Consider the following 19,506-nt stretch of genomic DNA (forward strand, 5'->3'; position numbering starts at 1 on the left):
AAATTTTTTATGTAGAGCATGGCGGCTGTCCTTGTCTGATGTGGAGGATTTATTAGATGCAGTTTGCTGTGGTCAAGGTCTACGGATGCTTCGGTTTCCTTTCTGCACAGCAAGCCAGCAATACAGACTGTAAAATTGTGTTTTCCTGCAGGTGGTGAAGATCTTGCTGGATTTGAAAGATGAACAGCTGGCAGTGCAGATGGACGCTCACGACTCTCTCTGGGGAGAAACGGGTACATTTCTCCTATCAGTCAGATAAATTTAGCTTTCTCACCTCTTTCTGTCCATCAGTGTGGTTCTAGAGTCGTGCTCAGGGGCTTTAGGGATGCATTTTAGGCACATTCTAGCTGTGTGCAATGAATAAATATTAAACAGTTGACTTAGAGTACCTCTGACTAGAGCTGCAGGAGCTCAGGAGCATTAGATGCTGCTTATTGGATTCAGTATTATGATTTTAGGATGCTCTGGTTGATAATCAAAAAGTTGATTTGACTGTAAATAGTATTTTGTTTTTGGCAGAAATGAAGCATCACGCTTATCGCACAGAATATCCTGTCCAGCCACATTCAGAGCATCTAAAAAGCAGCTGTTATTCAATTGTGATACTTTTACCTCTATCACAGATGCGATAGTGCAGCTTGCAGAATTCTGTTAGGTACATTTCCTGAAAGCATGTCGGATGAAGCCTGTATCTCTGCCTCCAGCACCATTAGAGTATAATTCTATTACACAGTCCCCTCCAGTGCTGAGATAGAAAAAGTGAGAGCATGAAATAGCCTCTGAAACATTCACCTTTGCATGTACAGTACAAGGGCTTTGTTTCGTGTTTATGTTTGGTATTAGAATTATTGGATTACAGTCCATTTGCACAATAAAATGATCAGTCAAGGATTCATTCTGAAGCCTGGTTACTTAACCTGGAATTTGTACTTTTTCGGGGATTATAATTATCCATGACAGTAGTGCTTACAGTGTGGCACAGCTTGAATATTCTCATTAATAAGACATTCATTTGGCTGCTTCAGTTTGTGTATTTAGAGCAGCAGCTTCACTAAATCTGTTGCTATTTTGCGCAGCTGCACAAAGTCAGATTGTTTTTTCTTTGTCTCTCGTGACGATAACTTCTCTTTAAAGGCAATATTATACAACCTATTTGTTCACTGAACCATGGTCACATGAACCATCATGTCATCAATCAAGAGTACTTGGGGGTTAGAAAATGCCATCAATACCATGCCTCTATCCCCAGATGCTCAATTAGCTGAATGTTTCACGTAGTGAAAAAAAAGGACCAATGGCCAACATTTGTCAAAGCAACACGAATTGTGTTTTCTTTCCTTTTGTTGTTGGGGAGGCGGAATAAGAGAGAGGAAGTGTTGTTGCTAAATTTTGATCTCGTAGTTCTTGTCAGTTTATCTGAATTTGTATTAAAACAGAAAATATTAGCAAAATGTTACAGTTCAACAAATTAACCAGAGATATAATATGAAGAGCTACAACAGCTGTTGGAATGAAATAGATTATGGAAATGACCAGCCTTGTTTTTCCTTCTGTTTCTCACTCCTGCTCCTACATCTCTCCTAAATGTGTCAATTACATATTCTTCTCCGCCTCGTCGTCTCATCTCTATGCCGACTCTCTGTCAGTGCTGAGCGCGGCATCGGGGAGAGGGAGGCTGGAGATGTGTGCGTTCCTCCTGGAGCGGGGGCCGGGCCTGGAGATACCCAACCGCAGGGGGATGGTCCCGCTGCTCAGTGCCACCAAACACGGACACACACAGGTGAGGAGTCACTGGCAAAGCAATTCTTCATTCTTTCTTTTTTTCTGCATTTTTTGGAAGAATTTTTCTCCCTTTTTCCAGGTTGCAGAGTTGCTGCTGAAGCACGGTGCGGATATCAATGTCAGCGACAAGCTGAGTCGCACTCCACTGATGCTGGCTGCCTCTGAGGGCCATACGAGCACTGCAGAACTCCTGCTGTCAAAGGGTCAGAGTCCCCACCTCCCCACTAATATCTTAACATGTTTAGCGAATGTATTTGAACAATATTTGCATTGTTTTTGGTCCTCAGGTGCCTCTCTGACCTCTGTTGATCAGGAGGGGCTAGCTGCACTTAGCTGGGCTTGTCTGAAGGGCCAGAAAGGTGTGGTGCAGCTTCTGGTGGAGGCAGGCACAGACCTGAACCAACCAGACAGACAGGGACGGACTCCTCTCGACCTTGCTGCCCTTAACGGGGATGCAGATACAGTGGGTTTCATGCTGTTGTTTCGATGACATTATGTTGACAATGGCAAAAAAAACTTTGTCTTTATTTGCATTTAATTTTAAATGTCCCTTACCAAAAAGATGAAATTAGACCTCAGCGTATGCTTGACAATAAGTTGCAAAACACAAGAACTATTAGAAGATAATTAGCAAAGTACAATATATAATTATCTCACACCCGCAACAACACATTTTAAGCTATTTTAAACAAATGAAATGAATCATAATTGATGAAATAATTATAATAATCATTTGCAACTGCAACGCAGGACGTCAATTTGCAATCACAGTTCATGTGGAGACGAAAAACTTCAAACTGAGTATTTTAACTCTCATTCGTGTAATCTAATTATCAGCATGACAGTAATCAAAAACTACTCTAATGATCAAAAACTTTCCAAAATCATCAGGATATAAAGGAGCAGACAGCTGCGTTGCTAATGTCTGCTAATGTAGTGAAGCATACAGTGTGTAATAAACCAAATGAGTGAAAGATCTGACGTTTTCATTGCTCAAATTCAAATAGAAATGTAATGTGTTGTTGTTATTCCACGCACGGCCAGGTGCATTTCCTGGTGGAGCACGGGGCGGTGCTGGAGAGAGCTGACAACAACAGCACCAGAGGTTCGGACCGGGCGGCTGGCTGCCAGAACCCCGCCCTGGTGGCCTCAGTGCTTAAGAAAGGATCCAAGATGGGTATAAACACCATGCTTACCGTAACAGCCCTGCAGTAAATCCCTCCTCTAGGAATCTTATACTCATCACAAAATGTGCCAAAAGCCATTTAATGTTATATGACACAGTTAAACAGCTCCACAAACTGTAGCTCAGCCTCTAAAATGAGCATTAAGTTAAATCACCATCTCCCTTGCTCCCTACTGTATTCATATTTGTATCTGACTACAACCAATCAATGTAGACGCAGCTCACTTGGTTAGATTTGTGCTATGTGCAATTTTCTTGCACCTGCACAGTCTGCATTTATGACTTTCTGGCTGCCTATTTCACTTCTATACAGTATACTGTTACTCTCTATTCTGCAGCACCTGCAGTTTTACATCCACATCTCTAACTCCCTCCTCACCCCTCTCTCTCTCTCCATCAAACGACAGCCTACAGAACAGCTCCACATGATCGATCAGGTACATGATTTATGTAAGACACAAAGTAAAAGAGACAAGGCGAGACAGATATCAGAAAGATAAATATTTGTACCCCTCCATCAGGTCACGCCACGTGGGCCATGGCTTCCTCCAAACCAGACATTCTCCTCATCCTGCTGCAGAAGCTGATGGAGGAAGGGAACATACTTTACAAGGTATATTAATGTGAATGTTAAGAGTGTGTTATGGGGGTGTGGCAAACCTTGCAGCCTTTTATTTAAATAGGCTCCTGTCAAAAATTGTCTTCCCTTCTCCTTTCTCTTCCTTATTTTCTCCCCCTTTTCCTGTGTGTTTCTCAGAAGGGACGAATGAAGGAGGCAGGCCAGCGTTACCAGTACGCCCTGAGGAAGCTTCCTCGTGAGGGGCAAGGAGAGGAGCTGAAAGGGCTCAAAGACCTGCGGGTCTCCCTCTACCTAAACCTTTCCCGCTGCCGCAGGAAAACCAATGTAAGGCCCACAGCTGTATCAAACTACTCATGCACTATTTAACACTGGCAGGTTTATTAGACGCTGAGGGGATGGCAGCAGGGCTGGCAAGGCAAGGTAGATGGCTCCTTAAGATATATAATTTATCTGTATCGACATAAAAAGATAATGTCAGCAGCGGTATTGCTCACTGTAAAAATATCTCGGCTTTTCAGATCTAATTTCATGTCTCCCTGGTAAACAGAATGTACGTGTAGGACCTGGAAGCAGGTGGTGACATAATGAATAACTGTGTGCTGTTAGTGTAGAGATAGATGTGTGTGTGGCCTGCAGCCAGGTTTGGAACCCACCCTGGTGATGACAGACGTCCTAACAGACTGTGTAAAAATGCCATCCTTAGGGTCACTGTGGCCGATGAATAATGGAGCAGATAATGTGATGTGATAAGGTCACTCTCTCTGGCAGACCGAGCGCACTCTCTTTTCTCTGCGTCTCTACAGGGGGTTATTTACAGTGGACGTGCGAGTGGGCTGGCTAAATCCACATATTATATCAGAATGCAGGCAGTAAGGGCCAGCAGAGAGACTACATGATACTGTCATTAAACATTCAACAGCAATGTTCACAATCTCACATTGAAGGCTGCCATTTTGACCTCACTCTGAAGGACAGAATCACAATGTGTTGGTGTCATTAAATATTCACCTGAGAGTGATGATGAGAGCAGCAAAAACCAGCAGAAAAGCAAGCTGCTCTCTGTCTGTTTCTGTCCCTCTCGTTCTCTTCCTGCTCGACAAAAATGACTGCAGTGTGAGTTCTGTCTCATTAAACAGGCTTCGATCTTCAGATCTGTATAATGGAGATGCAAACGCTATTTTTATTGGAACTGGCTGGGATTGTTTCTGCAAAACAAACATTTTCCAGCCGAGTCAGTTAAACACGCGGCTGGTCGTGCAGGGGGTTTGTTTGTCACCGTGCTGAATCTAATATTTAAATTTAAATTCAAATGCTCAATGCACTTTCCCATCTGAAAACACAGGATTTTGGCATCGCGGAGGAGTTTGCAACAAAAGCCCTGGAACTCAAACCCAGGTCTTATGAAGCGTACTATGCCAGAGCACGTGCCAAGAGGAGCAGCAGGTACAGCCATATTCAGTGAAGTGTGGTATTTCAAAGCAGAATCGTTTTGCTCAATGGGAAGTTATTTTTGCAAGAATCAGCAAATCACTGGGATGCTACATCTCTATGGCGCTGTAATTTAAGGCTCCTCTGTTCATTTTCTCTGTCCTCCCCAGGCAGTTTGCTGCAGCGCTGGCAGACCTCCACGAAGCAGCACGACTCTCCCCGTCCAACCGGGAGATCCGGCGCCTGCTGGTGCGGGTAGAGGAGGAAGTCAAACACCATCAGAAGATACCCAGCAACAGCACGACGCAAGGTTACAACAGGGACCCTCACACCCACCACCACCAAGCCACAGAGGATGAGACAGACGTCTATTCACAGGGAAGTCTGGAGAGGCAAGCCCCCGCGGAGCAGACGGATGCAGAGAAGGAGGAGGAGAAGGAGGAAGGTGAGGAGGTAAGCCTGCCGTGTGGGAAAAGTCCAGAATTTTGGCCTCTGAATCCATATGCTCCGAACAGGACTCTCCCTGGAGGTGTGGCCTTTGGTTTAGGGGATCAGTCACCATGTTTCCCTCAAGAGGAATATGTGCAGAACCAACTGTTTGTGGACCTGCCTGAGCCCGTGCCTGCTATCAACAGGCAGACCCAGAACCAGGGCAGCAGGACTCATCACCACTGCCACTCCCTCCAGTCGGGGAGCAGGGTTGGGGGCAGGCCTCTCTCTCTGTGTGGCCCCTCCAGTCCTCTGCCAGGCAGACACATGTCCACCTCCCTGAGGCCCGCACCGGTGCTGGGTATTGACATCGGCCCCGGATCAGCCAGTGAACACTCTGGACACAGCCCCACTGAGCACTATCACCCCATGTCCCCCAACAGCTCCTCTCCACCCGGGCCTCTCCAGATGTACCAGCCCCGCTCCTCCAGCTTCTCCAGGGGCTCTGACAGATTCTCCACCCACTCTGTGGCTCTGGATAGCCTGCCTCTCGCTCTGGGGTCCAGTATGGAGGTTAGGAGGGAGGGTGGTGGTGGAGGAGGAGGAACAGCAGGCTCAAGAGGCTCCAGCTCCAGTCAGGCCTCCAGTGGGAACCTATCAGACGGTGGAAGGCAGCAGGTGCCGGACCCCCCGTGCCCCATCAAGAGCAGTGGGAGCTTCAAGACAAAGCCTGAGCTAAAGCCCCGGCCCTTCATGGGAGTAATGGACAAATCAGTACGAGTCCAGGGCCAGCAGACCTCTGGCCTCAGCCGACAGGGAGGAGGAGGGGCGGAGAGTTTCAGCATGTCGGTAATGGAGTTTCAAGGATTCAGCAGTGATTTCAAACGCGCTTCATTCCAGGAGCATATCTCTGGAAGTCAGGCCAACAGCCAGCAGCAGGGCCGGGACTTTGGAGAGCGGCTCCACCAGCGAGAGGCCAGAGGCACCGGGTCCTCCCATCTCCGCTTCCCCGAAGGGAGGCACAGACAGGCGAGTCTGACGAGAGACAACCCGGCTCTGCACATGGCTCCCATCAAACCCAAACGCTCATTTATAGAGTCCAACGTCTGAATATAGTTTATCAAAGCACAGATACAGGCTGTTTTCAACAAACTATGTCCCACATAAGGTAGCAAGGGAGACTGGTTTGAGAACATCTCCCTTCCCTGAGCCTGTTTTGTAGAGTTATGCTGCTGCACTGCATTTACAATCTAGAACCAGTGTTCAACTCAGGCTACTACGCTTTTGCTTACATGTCTACAGCTACACTAGTGTATTCAAGCAAACCAGACATACCTTAAGTAGGGATTTAAAAAAAATAAGTAGTATATTGTCTAAACATTTAATTTATTATATCAAATATAGAGGTCAGAGAAAGCTTTGTGCACGAATATAAAAAACCTCATGCTATTAGCTGCAGGATATGACCATTTCTATTGTCGAGTGTCTTTTAAAAACATTTATATTTGTACGGTGTACACTATATTTGCAGATTATATATTTCCCTGTAAGTGGTTATCTGTCGGCATTACAGGCTTCGGAAGAAATTACTTTGTGTACTTGAGATCCTTTTTCTTGGTACATTTGATAAAAAAAAAGGCACTGTACATGACATTGTTGGAAACTTCTTGTCATAAGCTAATATTGAACTGACTGCTTCATTATTCACAGTATATGTTATTTATTTTTGCATAGCAGAGAACACGTTCATATGAAGTGTTTACTGGTTTATTTGGACACAGAGAGAGCATTTAAACAAGCGACAGCAGAGGATTAACAAATCTTAAGAGACTTCTTACACTGCTATATGTCCATAGTTGTCATATACCCTTTTCAGAGTCATACTATGGATTACAGAATGTTACCACATTATTACTGTGGTATAATAAAAGATTAATGGAGGACTAAATTTCTACATCTGCTTTTTTCACAGCATAATCCATAAAATGCTGGCTAAACTGCGGAGTGTGTACGATGGATAAAAACTTGTCCTTTCACAGTGCAACATAACTAAACTTCACATTTAACCAATCATCAAAATAAACTACTTGCATTAAAATGTGGACACTGCAATTTCTGAATAATCCAGAAATGTCTTCATTAATGTCACCAATATCATTCAGAGCTGGATGTTCGCTTGTACAGGGAAGTGAACCAGAAGCTACTGTGGCCGAGCACTATTCTCAGAGGGTTCTTAACAGGAAATGTCCTATAATGTTCAGACAATCTAAAACACATATGTATGTATTACATGTAATGCTTACTAGCAAGTAGTGTTTTCACAAAGATAACCAACATTACTAATTTTCCATTCAATCTCAGTGAAGGTACTGTATATTTCTAGGGGTTGTTAAAAGTCAATAAAAAGTAATAAACAACAACAACAAAAAAAAAACTTAAAGCCTCCTCATCAAAGTTTTTTTCAATACAAAGCACTTTGTTTAGCTTTGTTCACAAGGATCTTATGGATACATATATTATAAATGCAACTCATTTTAAGACCAAAAGAACATGGTTCATCATGAGGTTTGCTAGATTGATGAAGATTAAATCATCAAAATGTTATTCATCTGTGCTTTTTTCGATTTTTTTTGTAATTCGGAGTCTATAGAGTTGCCGACTTTGTTTTTTCAATAATGCTGTATTTTCTGTGCGGCACTCATGAACACCTCACCTTGTTTTATTCGGATTAACAAACAGGCCATTATCAGCTCAAAGAAACCACTTGTGCTCTACCTGCTCTGTGTACAATGTCCTAAAGCTGAAGCAAGCGAGTCTCAACATTTAGCAAGGCAAAGAGAGTCGGGTATGTTTCTGAGCAGTCGGCAGAACGAGCATTAGATGAAAGGCAGGTGAACATTAAACCTGCAAAAGTGACTTTTGTTTGGCCACTTGTAGGCAGCAGAAACAGCTTGTGAACGCAGCACTGACACTTCATCGATATGGTGAACTTGTTAGCAAAGAGTTGCTTATTTACACATCCAGCAGACATGGAGCAGTTGGAGTCGTGTTTGATGAACTCAAAGCCAATATTCACTCCCTTTTTAGCTCAGTTTTTGGTCTCCTCCAACTCCTGCGGACAATATCTGGCTCTGAAGCTGCTAAACGCTCCACTATGTTCACCAGCTAATCGCTAACTGTGTCTGAACAGGTAGCATACAGATGTTTTTTTTCAGCTTTTCCAATGAAAACAACACTATGTGATCAGTGAGAGTGGACGAAAACAGTGAAGTTGCAGACCGGACAACGAAAATTCCCTGAAATTCCTTATAAAGTTTTAGCAATATAAAAATTTTGATTATAGCCACTTTAAGAGCCAAAAGGAGGCATAAGGAGCCAAAAGGAGCCAAAAGGAGCACTCCCCTGGGATGCCAACATTGCTTTGTATCTACTCGATGTGTAAACAGAAAACTAAAAACAACGCGTCGGCCATAAAAGCCAGATGTTGCTATGACTTTACTGTTCTGCTCCTCAGTGGTCAAAAATTGTAGCTTCACAAACGAGAGCTCCCACATTGTGCAGATGCTTCAAATGGAACAAAATCAGACACACCTGTACCTGGCATGCTGCGGCATCCCTGTGAGCACTGAACTCTAGTTTCTACTTTCGGGAAAGTATTTGGGGCACGTTGGTATTTCAATGCTAGTGGCTGGTCTTCCAGCGGCCGATAGCCATCTTCAGGGTGTGGTTGGGGGTGAGCAGAGTGGTCAGTAAGGGGAGGTTGGTCATAGGGCTGGAGCGGTTCTTGGTGTTGATCCAGCTCTCGATGGCGTCCCTTTCATATGAATATCCATCTGTTGGGATGGTACACACGGTATACTCAGATTACACAAACAAATATGAGTAAATCAGTGAACGCTGAGGGAAAACTTCCAGGTTGTGTCATTATATGTGAAATCTGTGAAGTGGAAAAGGTCTGATCTTTGCTTACCAGCAGCAATGACTGGCTCCCTCATCAGCTCTCTGGTGATTGGACACAGGAACTCATCAGGAATGCCTGAACACACCGAATCACTTTTCAGCTCCTCCACCTTCCTCAGGAGTTTACTGCGCAGGCCAACTGACTCTACACACACACACACACACACACACACACACACACACACACACACACACACACACAAACCATAGGAAGGAAGAGAGTAAGGAAGCGTGCCAGAGGAGAAAACAGACCAATCGAGACTTTGTGTTGCTCTCATTAAAACAGAAACCACTGGAGCGCTATGTGGATTGAGCAAATACTAGCACATCATAATATCAACATCAAAGTTCTGAGCATTTATTATTCCTGCGTTTAACACTTTCTGGCAAATGTGAGCGTGGGTGAGAGTGAACATGGAGGGTGCACATCATGTCTGCTGACTGTCTGTCCAAAGTTAAGTACTACGCGGGCGCTGGAGGGCATTTTAATACTGTTGCTTTAATAACGTTGTTTGGTAAGAACCGGACTGCTGGAGAAATTAGACGCACTTGCTAAAGATTCACAAAATGAATGATCTCATAAAATACAGAGCGAACTACGGCTGAACACAAAGAAGCCTCATTGTCTGACTGGCACATTGGGTTTCGTCTTGTTGTGCCGCCTGTTTAGAAGGAAAGCACCCTTCACCGATTTCACTCCCAGCTTTGAAAAATCTGCAGTGGATAAAGTCAGTTCTGCTGGAAAGGTGGGACTTATGCTACGTTACTAAAAACAGAACAATGTGAGCACAAGCTGTCACAGCACTGAAGCAGTGTAAAGTGAGGAGTGATTGACAGCGGCTGTGGGATGGAAATGACGGCATGGCAATACAACAAACGTTTGCTGACAACTACATGACGAATACTGGCCTAGCTGGTAGACTGACATCAACAACATAACACTCCTACTTTAGAGGTCACTAATCTAGCAGAAGAAAAGACAGAAAGACAAAGTCTGAGAAGCCAAAACTTCCACAAACAAAAACCATTTCAAACAGACTTGGAAACAACCAAGAAACTCTAATGATATTAGGTGTAAATCCACTTTATACCTTATGGGAAATACTGTTTTGGGGATTGGGTTATGTAACTGATGAAGTGCTCCAGATTAAAGTCAGAACTGCTGAAGCCCCAAAGCCGAGCACTTTTGCAGTGCAGCCTAATATTATGTAATCTTGCTGAGTAAAGCCCCCATCAACATACATTCATTCCTTCGCCCTTACTTTAATTTAATGTGTCGCCTTTTATCCATGTAAACAGGTGCAAAAATCCTAATCCACACGCGTCCACGTTCATTCTACCAAGAGGCCGGGCCTGTAATACCCATAAGACTGGGTTTATACTCTTAAATTCTGGTCTTGCTGAGCGCTGCAATGCCGCCGTCTTCCTCACCTATGTGCAGCTCTGACGCCAGCGTTTCCTTGGTGAGACTGAGCAGCTCTGTCCCGTCTATGTTGTTGGCCGTGAATTTGTCCACCAGTCCCCCGAGGCCTTCCTCCACCAGCCACGCTGACACATCCCCCTCCGACCAATCGCTGACCAGCAGCTTCGACCGGCCCGCTGAGGTTTTCCCTGAGAGGGTGAATCAAAGCGAGACGGTAAGTCCTTGACGCCTGCGACACCTTTTTGGAAAATGGCCAAATGTTCTCCATGCAAGGATATCCTGGATTCCTGCAGACTAATTATTGATTAGGGGTCTGTGGCCAGCACAGCTTGTATAATAATAAAAAGAAATGTCTGGAGGTTTCATCGACATTTTCACTGACACAAGATGAAACTAAAAGGTGAAAAGAAGCTTACACACTGCAGACAGAAAATGCTAGACCAAACTTGGATTTGACACCTGCTGGTAAACACATCAATTATTTTTGTGTGCATATTGCATGAGGACTGGTGTCTCATTTACTGATACTTTCTACTGGCACCCCAGTGCGACATACTCTACAGTACGGCATATTTTCTTCCCTCCTACCATCACTTGATGTCAGAGCAGACTTCTCTGAAACACAGAAAAGAGGAAGAAGTCACCGTAAACATGAGAAATGCGATGCAATCTTTGAGCAAACGTGCAACACTTGAGACTGAAGGCTGATTAGGGGAAAGAGAGCACTCTTGTACACAACACCTGTGTCCTTCACCACCAGATGAAACACACAAGATCTCAACACATAGATGAAATGAAAGCAACTGGTATTCGAGTGCAACTCTTCCAATGGGACTGCTGAAGATTTAACGTTAATGGCCATTAACAGCCCTTTTTGGATTAGCCATATTTAGCAGAAAGTATAGGCAGCGTCTTAAAGATTTTCTGCAAATTTTCAAAGCTGGCAAACAGAATGCCACCTGGGAACGCAGACAGGAGCAATAAAAGCTGCTCTGTGCTGTGCTGCCGAATCCTGTTTGCTGTTATTTAGCATGTTATTTGGCATCGAAAAAACGACTCTTTCTCTTCCTTTCAAGTGTCAAGTGTCGAAAAAAAAAGAAAAGAAAAAGGAAAACTAACCAGGAAATGACTTCCCGCCTTTCCATTGGGCACGAGACGGAGGAAAGGAGCCAGGCACAAAAATAGATTGCAAGACAAAACAAATGTAGTTAATCCTCAAAATACTGATGTTACACTATTGGAGTGATGTGTGTGTGTGTGTGTATTTTTCCCCACCACTGCATCCGTCCTCCAGCCTCCAGATGTTTACAGTCTTATCCATAGATCCTGTAGCAATCAGCGGTGAAGTCGGAGAGCAGGAACATGCTGTCACGTACCTGCGGCAGAGGACAGTAATCACCTGGATGCTGGTTCTGTTCACAGTGAGGTGTAATTTTCTCTGTATGATCACACAAAAAGAGCTCAAACTGAAGGGGGAAAATAAGCCCCAGATCTCCGTCTTGAGGCTTGCAGCAGCAGTAAGGTCCCTGCCTGACGCTGCAGTTCAGCCCTTAAAGGGTTAAAATGTGGGCACTACGGCTAAATATGTAGCACTGATGGAAATGTTCTCCATCAGAGGGCCAATTCAGCGACGGCTTACCGTGTCAAAGGCTGCACTAAGAGCTAAACAAGGACTGAAATCACATTTGCAGCAGTTTCAGGAAAGTCAAGGCAACGTTAATGAGGACAATCTCTCAAAGACCTAAGCTGGATTGCTCAGAAATGTTGATCCACAAAAACGAGCTGGCTTCAAACAATGTCTCTAAAAACCTCCAGTAGGAATTCAGTCAAAGGCGCGCACTAACCCGGCCTCAAGATGCACTGTATGTGTGTATTATCAGTCTGTCTAAAGTCAGATGAGTTTCCCGGAGGCATTTTGTCAAGTGTTGTGATTCACTTTCTTCGCCATTTATCCACTTTCTCTCAACTTGCCACATCTACTTCCACTTCACTTGGTGATTTTCCAAAATGACTTTCATTCGCTCAACTGAAAGGAAGTGAGCTTTCTGCCTTTCAATCACAGGTGGCTTGATGGACTTAAATAGCTTATAAGTGTGATCATTCAGCCGTGGCTTATATGTGCGTGTATGTGTAAAGGGGGAGAGACAGAGTGAAAGCAGTCCGTCCTCTTTCTAAAGCTGTTAAAGGCATGCTTTGGGCCGTGGTCTGTTAAAGGTACTGAAATCACATTTACTTCTCATGTTTTATAGCACCGAACAATCCGCCGTGTCAAAACCTTCCAAAACAAGTGTCTCAATGTGACGCCTCATCGTATTTGTCAAGTCTTCTGTGGAATTAAGAAAAATACTGAATAAAACAGGCCCGGAGACGAGTGCTGGCACTGCGGAGCATCTTATAAAGCATCTGGCGGTGGATTTTACCCAAAAATCTGTTCATTAAAGACAGGCTGAACTTATGTGTGTTTGTAAACAGAAGAGTTGCCACCAGTTGCCAGAGGAACTGTGTGAAAGACCTCTTTTAGAAATTCAGCACAAGCAACGTCGAGTGTTGACGTGGTGGAGTATAAACAGGGCTGAGCAATATGGGCAAAAATAATACCAGCAGAATTATTACCCCTTTTTCAATATGCTGCGCTATTTCTATTTTCTTGGTATTTTCTAAATGGTTTTTGGTGTTTTGCCACAAAAAGACATGTATAATTCAGATAAGAGATTTTAAATATTCAAGATCTCACATTGTGACAGAGTCTGTTAGACAGAAAAACCACAATATCTCAATATAAGAGGTTTATCATGACATGATGATGTGATATGTGAAAGGGCATTAATTATGTCATGGAATAATTGAACAGCATTAAGTGTACACGAGTTATTCTGACTGGCAAGACGAGAGAGAAATGAAAGGGTTTCACAAATTCATGCTTACATTCAGTGAGGAAAAAAAAGAACAAAACTTAACCATGTAAATATGAGTGAGTATTTACCTCTCGTGCTGGTTCAGTGTGTAAAGCAAAACTGCATTTTCCTGCAAAGTGCGGCGCAAAAACAAAACATGAACGTTGTGAATGGAGAGGTATACAACTTCAGTCTACGGTGAAACCTTTGACTCCTCTGTAAATCTGGAAAAAGCAGAGGTACTTACGGCATCATAGACTGTGACAGTTTTGTCCACAGAGCTGAAGGAAGTAAAGAGATCAAACTATGTGAGCAATATTTAAAGTAACAGACTGTTCGGTAACAGCATGTTCACGTCCACAGTCACGCTCACTCAGGAATACAGCGAGCCGTGTCTCCCTCCAGTGGTTACACTGATGTACTGCACTGTCACAGTCGTGTCAATGGTGGCCTACTTAGTTTTTTTTTTTTTTTAATTATCTTCAACAACATAACAGCCTCGTAATACCTTCAGTGTGAAATACCAAAATATAAAAGTTTGTTTGCAGTCCTTTGTTATAACCCCACAGAAAAACAGACAGACAAATTGTGCAGATGGAAAATGAAACGCAAAATAAAACAGTTAAAAAATCTAAAGTAGAAATATCATATGAAACAAAGTGTAGTTAAAATAGTGATAAAATGATAAGAACTCATAGTCTATCTACATATCTATCTACACACACATATGGATTTTAAAAGTACATAAGGAAACGGCAAAATAGATCCAAATGTAAACATGAATAACACAAACACACATTCATACAGCCAATATTGTTGGTGACTTGGTTTGAATAAGAATCATTTATGAGCATCAACATTTTCATATGTCAGAAATGGTCGCCATGTCTTCTAAAATTTAACCATAGAGCCAGCATATACTTTATTTTCCTAAAGCTCTGCAGCCCATTGGACATGTGTGGGAGAGACCTTCTTCAAAGTCCAGGCGATCAATCCATATTTTACATCAATCTCTCGATCCTAAATAGATCAAGACATGGATGCTGATCTACTCAAGATCAAGAGACTGATGTAAAATACAGATTTCTTAGGGCTTGTGCATTTTCTTGATGGAATCAGGTTGCATAGAAAGGTTTTAAATGTGTCTGTCAAAGTAACATACAGGTGGTTTTGCATGTTTTAGCCCATCAAATTGCATTTGTCCAACAGAGACACTCGCTCTTAAAATAACATTACCATGCAATATTAACAGAGCCTCGACCAAAAGTAAAGAGGAGTCAAAGATAACTGTGATGGGTTAGCACTTTCAAGGGACTTTTAGTCTCTGCGAGGCGAAGAAATGAATCAAAAAACGTAACATGAGCTTGTTAATGATCCTACCCGGACACAAGCAGCCGGCCGTCTGAGGAGTACGCACAGGAGAGCACCGGAGCCGACTGGCCGGTTAAGGTGTGCAGGAGCTGCATCTTACAGGCTGTAAGAGACAGAAACAACTGTAGTTACACACAAAATGAGTCCAATTTTCCCTCTGACTGATGTCAAACTGACCAGTAAGCAGAGGGCTGTTTTTCTGAAGATTGGATGTGCAGTGGAAAAAGGCTTCTCAAACGGGTCAATAAGAACAGACAGAAGAAAGACGGGGAGCTGCTGAATGCATAAAAGTGGAGAGATTTATGCTAAATCTGTGCACAAATACAAGCACTCTAACAGCATGAAAGGCACAGAAAAAAGGGCTTGAACTGGCAGCTGCTCTAGATTTATCTAAAATAAAATGTACTTTCACTTGGCAGCACCAGTGACTTGTCTATAGACGTATTGATATATTACAACAAACCAGTTACCCGAGCAAAGGGCTGTGCCTCTGATGGCTGTACTCAGGCTGACGTTCATTGACACAGAAACTGCACACGTCAATATTCAGCCTCAGACTTCTCCTAGACAACTACAGTATGTGCAGCGTGGAGTCGTATAACAACACAGCAGTCAAATTCTGCTCTCTGTGGTGGCACCTTTACTGTAGTTAACTAATATATGAACACAGGAACAGTGTGCATTGATACTTCAGGTTTACAATCTAAGCTGACGTCCACAGGAGGTCGTAACAATGACAGAGGCGATCAGAGAGAGGCTGTAAGGTATGTAAAGACATGTCACTCTACCTCCAGAGCTGAACTTGTTGATGGCCCAGATCTTCAGGTGACTGTCTTGCCCGCAGGATGCCAGACGAAACTGCACGACTTGATCACCTAAAGGACAGAAACAAACACGTTTCAGCCTTGATATCAAGCAACCGGTCAGATCTTACTGTCCAACATGGTGAAATTAGACAAAGGCCAAACATGATGTGACGTTATTACAGTAATGTTCACTCCTACGCCACCATCTTCATCTTCTACAAAGGAATGATATGTTTGAGGTGTAAAACCCAACTGATACAGCTGGAGGAGGGGCTGATGTAGAGATGATGTAGCTGTATATATGTTGGCAGAAATGCAGAGTTTCATGTACAGCTGACCCTTTTATACAGTCATTAATAGTCACTCATACTAATTTAATTTCCAGTGAATTACTTGTCAAAATGTAATGTTAATAATGTATCTTGCTCACTAAACCGCACTACACCGTGTGCCGTGAGGTGGGTAAAGAATATACACATCCACGGCTCTCACCACTGAGGATGGTGGGAGCGAAGGTGCAGCAGGTGACCCCCAAGTCGTGGGCGTTTTTCTCCGCATGGAGCTGGTTCATGTCCAGGTTCCACAGGCGCAGGTCTCCATAGGTGGAGCCGGTCATGAACACCTGACTGCAGGGGCTGAAGGAGCAGGCTACCATTGTCGTGTCACTCACTGCTGCGGTCCTTCACAAACACAACCGACAGCAGCTGCGTCAACAGGCATGTCTTTTTTCAGTTTGAACCCACTTTTCTGTCTTTGTTCTGAGGCGTTTGCAGCAACTTTCAGCTCCTTTTGTCAATATATGAGAAAGAAGACTGCAGCTTTCATTAATGAATGTAACTTGGCAGTTTCATCAGCATAAACACATTTTAGGCAGCAGGTGAATCAAGTAAAGGCATAAAATAATGATGAAACAATAATCACACCCTTAGGCTAATTGCTGCTACACCGCCCCGCTAATACAAGTGTGTGCCTCCCTTTGTGTGCGGCAAGTGGGAGAGCGAGCAGGTATTTGACCGCAGTGAAAATGTCTGAATGCTAAACATGTATGGACTGAAACTGAATACTTCATTAGATAAAAACATGTTGTGAATTTTGGAATTGATTATTCTATCTGACACCAATAATTGTCTGAATCCTACAACGCTCTGAGTTACTGGAAACTGGATCACATGAGCCAGAAACAATCGTATGCAGCCAGCGCTGGAATCTAATTCTCATAATGTTAGTGTAGCCTGAACTTTATCTGCAGCTGTGCAGAAACACTTGGTTTAACAGGATGAATAGACATGCAAAACAACTGTACTGCACTACAGGCCAGTATAAATAGCGAGCCTGCAATTGCCAAACCATTTACATCATCGCTGGATCTGCTTTCCCAATTAATCCATCAATCATTGTCTAGCCTAGTCTGTAAAATAAGCAATCAACTTTACTTGCGCAGCTGTTTGGAGGGGAAATCCCACAGAGCCAAAGTGCCATCAGATGCGCCAGAAACCAGGTGGGCAGAGTCGGGAGAGAGAGCGCAGATCCTCACGGGACTGCGACCAGGATGCTCCAGGACGGCCTCGATCTCGCCCGTGTCCATGGACCAGACCAGCGTGGTGGCATCGGTCGAGCACGAGGCGAGGAACTGTCCGCAGGTGGAGAAGCAGCAGCAGTGGACGCCGTAGCCGTGCCCCGACAGCGGCGAGAAAGGCAGCTCCGAGAAGTCTCGGGTGTTGTATATCCTGAGAGTTTTGTCCCCAGAGCACGTGGCCAACAGTTTGCCGGAGAAGGCGCACCAGTTGACATCGTCTCGATGGTCTTGTAAAGTGCAAATCAGAGACGTCATCTGGAGAGCTGGGCCTGAAGTTCACGCAGAGGGAATGAGAAAAACATCACATAAAGGGGAAATGTGTCATTTAGATCTACTGATTTAGGTTAACAGAGACACAACTAAACAATACACCATCTTATTTTGTCACACAGCACTGCAGGAAATTCACAAGTCCTGAACTCAAAAAAAATATTGTAACACTTTATATTAAATTACAGATAATCACCATTTATTGGTTTATTAGCGTGTATATTGGTGGCTCTGTCTTCAGCCACAGTCGGTCATGCAGTCTGTCCAGACCCACCAACCTCCGTCCAACAGACACTCTCTGACTTTCTCACAGGCCCCACTCACCTGCCTCCTACATCCACCTGCTCACCTGTTCCTCGTTCCTGAATGACCCCCACAGTGTTTACACCAGCCCACCTCTACCTGCTACTAGCCAGATCATCCATGCCTTTGCTTTCCAGCAACCTGAACCTGAACCCTAACCTGCACCTGCACACCTTTTACCTGCCTCATTCCTGCGTTCCTGTGAATTCACTACTGCTTCTGTTTGGAAAGAAACTAGAAAATATCCACATTTAAGAGGCTGGAATCGGATAATCTGGACTTTTTCTTACCAAAAATGATTAATCAATCATCAAAATAGTTGCCGACTGATCTAATAGTTGACAAATGATCGATTAATTGTTGCAGCTCTATTTAGGATAAGCAGCCAAGTTGAGTCTGCCTCTTACAGTCTTCCACTGCGGTTAAAAGTTAAGAAACTCATGTCTTTTTATTTTTATTCCTCAAGTCAAGTTTTCATGGAGTCAAATCTTAAGTGCTTTAAGGACTCAGACCTTCATGAGTCTGAAGTCCACAGTTCAGTAATACAATCGCAATTATGGATCAAAAGTTTTCAAATAAATCATTCAGGTTCAACAGCATATACATAATTTTCCTTATTTAATGTGGAAAAACAGAATTTGTTAGATCATTTCACGAAGAGACCAAGGAAAAAGCAGCAGCCAAACACCAGTAACGCCGCTGGGACACTATCTGTGGATACTGTAGCTAAGGCTAAAGCTAACGGTGCAACAGAGCCGAGACGCAACTTTCTGCTTCATGTACTCACGTCAAATATTCAGCAGCCAGAAGAAAACTGTGACAGAAAAGCCCGAACAAGCAAACTCAGACGGTAAATACCATCGAGTGTCGCTGTAATGTTAGCTACAGCAGAGTAGAGTAAGGCTACCTTTCTCCGTCGTGTTGTCCGTTCAGCTGAATGTTGTTTACTTCCTGACGTAGTGACGTAGGGTGGGCTACGTCATCCTGTGTCTCTGGAGGATTGAGGAGCTCTCAGGAGGACTTTTAAACCTTACACGTCACAGCCTGTAAGTGGGTGAACACGACCACCTGGAATCCATTAGAAACTGTATTATGTGTCATACTTAGTAATGAAAATACCTGCATGCAATCAGTACGCATGAACAAAGCAGCATGGCGGAAAGTACATTTATTCAAGAACAAATTTGAGGTACTTCAGGTTTTTCCATTTACTCCACTACACCTCGGAGAGAGATATTGCTCTTTTTCCTCTACTATAATTATTTTGCAGGGCAGTGGTTACTTTCCAGGTTAAGACCAACACCGACAAGACATGATCAGTTTATAAAGTATGTTGCCTTGTCATATTTTTAAACCTCAAAGTATATAAAGTGGTTACAGTTAGCTGCACCACGACCAACTAGCAACTTCAACATGAAAATAATGCTGCATACGGACAGAAGTCATTCTGATTAAAAAGCGCATTTTCTTTGCAGTACTTCTCTGTTTTCACTGAAGT

General features: G+C 43.6%; 2 protein-coding genes across 4 annotated transcripts in view; one reads left to right on the plus strand and one right to left on the minus strand.

Moving 5' to 3' along the window:
* The window catches only part of LOC143320803 (protein TANC1-like), a 36,442-nt gene extending 29,091 nt beyond the window's left edge, over positions 1–7,351 (plus strand). Inside the window, exons 20-29 of the mRNA XM_076730756.1 lie at positions 152–233; positions 1,647–1,780; positions 1,862–1,985; positions 2,070–2,245; positions 2,827–2,959; positions 3,376–3,405; positions 3,490–3,581; positions 3,726–3,872; positions 4,891–4,991; positions 5,147–7,351. Coding sequence (XP_076586871.1) covers positions 152–233; positions 1,647–1,780; positions 1,862–1,985; positions 2,070–2,245; positions 2,827–2,959; positions 3,376–3,405; positions 3,490–3,581; positions 3,726–3,872; positions 4,891–4,991; positions 5,147–6,515 — 2,388 coding nt within the window. The 3' untranslated portion in view covers positions 6,516–7,351. The remainder of the gene's footprint in view (positions 1–151; positions 234–1,646; positions 1,781–1,861; positions 1,986–2,069; positions 2,246–2,826; positions 2,960–3,375; positions 3,406–3,489; positions 3,582–3,725; positions 3,873–4,890; positions 4,992–5,146) is intronic.
* Positions 7,157–18,969, minus strand: wdsub1 (WD repeat, sterile alpha motif and U-box domain containing 1). 3 transcript variants are annotated; one of them, XM_076730770.1, is made up of 13 exons: positions 18,796–18,969; positions 17,293–17,704; positions 16,352–16,539; positions 15,842–15,928; positions 15,063–15,156; positions 13,930–13,963; positions 13,772–13,812; positions 12,064–12,164; positions 11,908–11,925; positions 11,377–11,403; positions 10,797–10,976; positions 9,376–9,510; positions 7,157–9,238 (listed from the first exon to the last, which is right to left on the minus strand). In XM_076730770.1, exons 2-13 carry the CDS (start codon positions 17,688–17,690, stop codon positions 9,087–9,089), a joined length of 1,455 nt encoding a protein of 484 aa, XP_076586885.1. In that variant the 5' UTR covers positions 17,691–17,704; positions 18,796–18,969; the 3' UTR covers positions 7,157–9,086. The 3 variants fall into 3 exon arrangements, with proteins under 3 accessions (XP_076586885.1, XP_076586894.1, XP_076586903.1); XM_076730779.1 differs by having other exon boundaries at positions 18,916–18,957; XM_076730788.1 differs by lacking the exons at positions 11,377–11,403; positions 11,908–11,925.
* Positions 18,970–19,506: the final 537 nt, after the last annotated feature.

The sequence above is a fragment of the Chaetodon auriga genome, chromosome 1 (assembly GCF_051107435.1).
Source record: "Chaetodon auriga isolate fChaAug3 chromosome 1, fChaAug3.hap1, whole genome shotgun sequence".
NCBI lineage: Eukaryota > Metazoa > Chordata > Actinopteri > Chaetodontiformes > Chaetodontidae > Chaetodon > Chaetodon auriga.